Source organism: Berghia stephanieae, chromosome 13 (assembly GCF_034508935.2).
Source record: "Berghia stephanieae isolate SIO BIC M18660-M18661 chromosome 13, UCSD_Bste_1.3, whole genome shotgun sequence".
Lineage (NCBI taxonomy): Eukaryota > Metazoa > Mollusca > Gastropoda > Nudibranchia > Aeolidiidae > Berghia > Berghia stephanieae.
The window spans coordinates 2,902,496-2,907,495 of NC_088372.1; the positions used below are offsets into that span (position 1 = coordinate 2,902,496).

Genomic DNA, 5,000 nt, shown 5'->3' on the forward strand with positions numbered 1-5,000 from the left:
ACACCAAAACCTTTATCACCATCACCACCATAATCACCATCACCACCATAATCACAACTACCACCATCACCATCACGACCACAACTGCCACCTCAGCCACCACCATCACTATCACCACCACAACTGCCACCTCAGCCACCACCATCACTATCACCACCTCAGCCACCACCATCACCACAACTGCCACCTCAGCCACCACCATCACTATCACCACCTCAGTCACCACCATCACCATCAACATCACCACCACATCTGCCACCTCAGCCACCACCATCACCATCACCATCACAACTGCCACCTCAGCCACCACCATCACCATCACCACCACAACTGCCACCTCAGCCACCACCATCACCATCACCATCACAACTGCCACCTCAGCCACCACCATCACCATCACCACCACAACTGCCACCTCAGCCACCACCATCACTATCACCACCTCAGCCACCACCATCACCATCACCACAACTACCACCTCAGCCAACACCATCACTATCACCACCACAACTACCACCTCAGCCAACACCATCACTATCACCACCACAACTACCACCTCAGCCACCACCATCACTATCACTTCCACAACTACGACCTCAGCCACCACCATCACTATCACCACCACAACTGCCACCTCAGCCACCACCATCACTATCACTACCACAACTACCACCTCAGCCACCACCATCACTATCACTTCCACAACTACCACCTCAGCCACCACCATCACTATCACTTCCACAACTCCCACCTCAGCCACCACCATCACTATCACTACAACTACCACTTCAGCCACCATCATCACTATCACTACAACTACCACTTCAGCCACCATCATCACTATCCCTACAACTACCACTTCAGCCACCACCACCACCATCACCACCACAACTGCCACCTGAGCCACCACCATCACTATCACTACCACAACTTTCACCTCAGCCACCACCATCACTATCACTACCACAACTTTCACCTCAGCCACCACCATCACTATCACCACCACAACTGCCACCTCAGCCACCACCATCACTATCACTACCACAACTGCCACCTCAGCCACCACCACCACCATCACCACCACAACTGCCACCTCAGCCACCACCATCACTATCACCACCACAACTGCCACCTCAGCCACCACCATCACTATCACCACCACAAATGCCACCTCAGCCACCACCATCACTATCACTACCACAACTTTCACCTCAGCCACCACCATCACTATCACTACCTCCACAACCACCAAAATCACCTGTTATGAGGATCCACGACCAATGCCTTTGGATAAATGGTCTGCTTGGCCATATCACTGTCAATGACCGTGGTCACCATAGCACTGTTGTCCAGTCTCATGGCTACAACCTTACTGCTTCCACTGTCAGCACAGTACAAATTACGTCCGACCCAATCTACTGCTATTCCATCACAAGCCATACCTAGAATTTGGAGAGCAGGAAAATGCATTAAAACGGATTAACTATCAAAGCTTACATGCGGCTATGTGGTCTAGTGGTATATATGACACTCGCTTTCGGATCGGAAGGTCCTGGGTTCGAGCCTCGCGCTCGACGCATAGTTGAGTCCTTGGAAAAGGCTCTTTATTCACATTCTCTCACCATACTCAGGTGTAAAATGAGTACCTGGCCATTACAGCGTTGTATTTGTCTAAAAAATTGTAATATCGCCTAACAGGCGTCATTTCCCGTCCTACATGTTAAATGTTGCTGTTGACCAAGGATCCCTTGTAGCGCTTTCAGCACATTTAGTGGATATTGCGCTATATAAAGCTCAGATTATTTATTTATAAATTATTATTATTTAATTTCACTTTTAACTATTTTTTACAGCTAGTCAAGTTGAAAAAAGTAGGAAATTTGAGAAAAGTTGCTGGATACCTTTCCCATACATCTGACCATAACTTCATGAAAAATCGCCCGATTTACTTCAAATGAAGATTTTAAAAATGCTCTGGGGAACATATTCTTCAGAAAATACAACAACAAAAAAATGCAAATCCAAATTGTTCACCTTTCGACTAATTATGTCATGCACTGACACATATAGATAGTATGCGCTTGGCTAAGGAGCTCACAACATTGCCATCCGGAAGTATAACGGACCAACACACAAAACTTTGTGCAACCACGATCGTTTATAGTCAGGTGGAAACAGTTTAGTGAGAATTACTCATAAACGAGGATGGCAAAAAACAATAACAAAGACCTGAGTGATGTCAACTTCAAATTATCTATATCATATGTGCCGCTATGTGGTCTAGTGGTATGACACTCGCTTTCGGATCGGAAGGCCCTGGGTTCGAGCCTCGCGCTCGGCGCATAAGTGAGTCCTTGGAAAAGGCTCTTTACTCACATTCTCTCACCGTACTCAGGTGTAAAATGAGTATCTGGCCGTTAACAGCGTTGTCTCTGTCGGAAAAATTGTAATATCACCTAACAGGTGGCATGTCCCGTCCTACATGTTAAATGTTGCTGTTGACCAGGGACCCCTTGTAAAAAAGCGTTTTGAGCACATTTAGTGGATATTACGTTATATAAAGTTCAATTTATTTTTTTTTAATCATACCATTATTGACGAATATCTCCGCTTCGTCATTCGAGTTGTACTTCCTTCTCTTAATCCAGTGCTTAGCCATGTCGGACACGTACACATAACCAGTGACACTGTCAAAGGCCACGCCCATGGGACGGCCAAAGTTGGGGATTGGGGGGTAAAGGTCGGCCCCCATCTCCTCTGGGACAGGCGATATGAATTGGACCATGCCCTGCTGTCCGTTGGTGACAATGAAGAAGTCTTGTGTTGTTCTCTCTAGAAATGGAATAAAATTTTGTACAATTTAGGATACGTTATTATGTTATTAAGGGTTTTACTGAGAAAACAGACTCATAATGGACACATTCAGAGACACGATACCATCCAAAAATCAGTGCTAGAAGGAAAAGTAGCTGGCAGAAAGGCACGGGGCAAACCAAGGAAGTCCTGGATAGGAAATGTGGGGGCAACAACTGGTAAAAAGATAATCGACTGCTCGGTAATGGCCCTTGAGCGTGAAGAATGGCGCTCCCGACATTCAACCTCTGTAGGGAGACGGTACTCCGGTAAGGTAAGGTAAGGTAAGGGTTTTACAGTGCTTGCAACACATTTAGGTTATATCAGCGCCAGTAAAAAGGAAGAAAACTGGATAGTCAAATTCTAGAATTACAATTAAAGCACCCAAGAAAAAGTAAGGCAAAGGGGTACTGGGAACAAATAGGGATCAGATGTAGATTCCAAGAGCATACCATCAATGTAGTTAGTTTGAGATCACCTATAAGTCTCATCCGGACACAAACACAAAATCCAACAAAGAGGAATACACTCAAATGCTTACATTGTAATAATACATAACTGAGAAATGATTTACAAAGAAAAAAAAATATCATCTCCCAAAACAATAACTATGCATTTGACTGTTTCCCTCCCAGCCAGGGCCAGGACAAAAATAAAACAAGAAATCTCATTCCAAGACAAAGACAGAAAGCAAAATGGAAAAAAGTTATAAGGGGATAGAAGACACAGTAAGTGCTACCCTGCCCACTATGGGAGGTCAGGAAACCCACCCAGTACAGTTTAGGATAGCTGCAATAAGTGCTGCAGTTTAAAAACGGAAAAATGGTAATATTGATTACTCGATAATCGAGTTGGGTAACCTTGTTGTTTATGATCAAGCACCAGTGTATATAACTGAATTTTTAGAAACTTATAAACCAACCAGGACTCTGCACTCTGCACTAGATTCTACAAGACTAATTGTTACAAATAAATATAAATATACATTTTATGGCGGCAGATCGTTCAGTCACGTCGGACCTTCCACCTGGAACTCTCTTCCTAAAAGAATAAGAGAAATGGAGTCCTTATCAATATCTAAATCCAAGTTAAAACACCATCTCTTTGTTAAAACACATCTTGATTAATGCATCTTTGTAATTTGACCCCAATATGAATGTTAATTTATTATTACATCATTATGTTTTATCATTTCCGTATTTGACATAGCATGTGGATGTATTATAACATATCTTGTATTAATGACTTTATGTTTAGTTATTACATTGTTGTAATATGATAATATTATGTTGGTGTAGTATGTATAATGTTTCATTTGTATAATAATGTCACTATATTATTGTTTCGCGCATTGAGCATCACCCAGTGATGAAAATGCGTGTTATAAATGTCATGTATTATTATAATAGAGATGGCCGATGAGTCAAAACACATGAGTTCAGAGTGAAAGATTTTGTATCAAATTTCAGTCTAATACGTGTCTACTGTAATAAGTTTATAAGTTTAGATCATATTCTGCCCCCCCCCCCCCCCCTCCTGTACATACAACGTAAATGACAAAAATAATGATACACATACCAAGGATGTTTTTTTGTTTTTTGTTTTTAAATAGCATTAAACCTACATTGACTGTCTGCTAGATGACACAGGACTGGACAACACCCGGAAGCTGGGTACACTTATGGAGGACAGGACAGAATGGCGAAGACTTGTGGTTCATGTTGGGCGGCCCAAGGGGCGGCCTAAGTATGTAAGTTAAAATAAGCTTTTATATCCAATATCCACTTTTTAAAAATAAATTGAGCTTTTATATAGCGCAATATCCACTAAATGTGCTCAAAGCGCTTTACAAAGGGTCCCTGGCCAACAGCAACACATAACATGTAGGACGAGATATGACGCCTGTCAGGTGATATTACAATTTTTTGGGACAGAGACAACGCTGTTAATGGCCAGGTACTCATTTTACACCTGAGTACGGTGAGAGAATGTGAGTAAAGAGCCTTCTCCAAGGACTCAACTATGCGCTGAGCGAGGCTCGAACCCAGGACCTTCCGATCCGAAAGCGAGTGTCATACCACTAGACCACATAGCCGCACTATACATACAAGGTAAATGACAAAAATAATGATACACATACCAAGGAT

At 42.9% G+C, this 5,000-nt stretch overlaps 1 protein-coding gene across 1 annotated transcript in view; it reads right to left on the reverse strand.

Moving 5' to 3' along the window:
- Positions 1-5,000, reverse strand: part of LOC144958908 (low-density lipoprotein receptor-related protein 1-like) — a gene marked incomplete in the record, with an annotated part of 328,538 nt that overhangs the window by 141,853 nt on the left and 181,685 nt on the right. Inside the window, 2 exon segments of the mRNA XM_078891197.1 lie at positions 1,259-1,442; positions 2,590-2,832. Of these exon segments, the coding sequence (XP_078747323.1) occupies positions 1,259-1,442; positions 2,590-2,832 (427 nt within the window).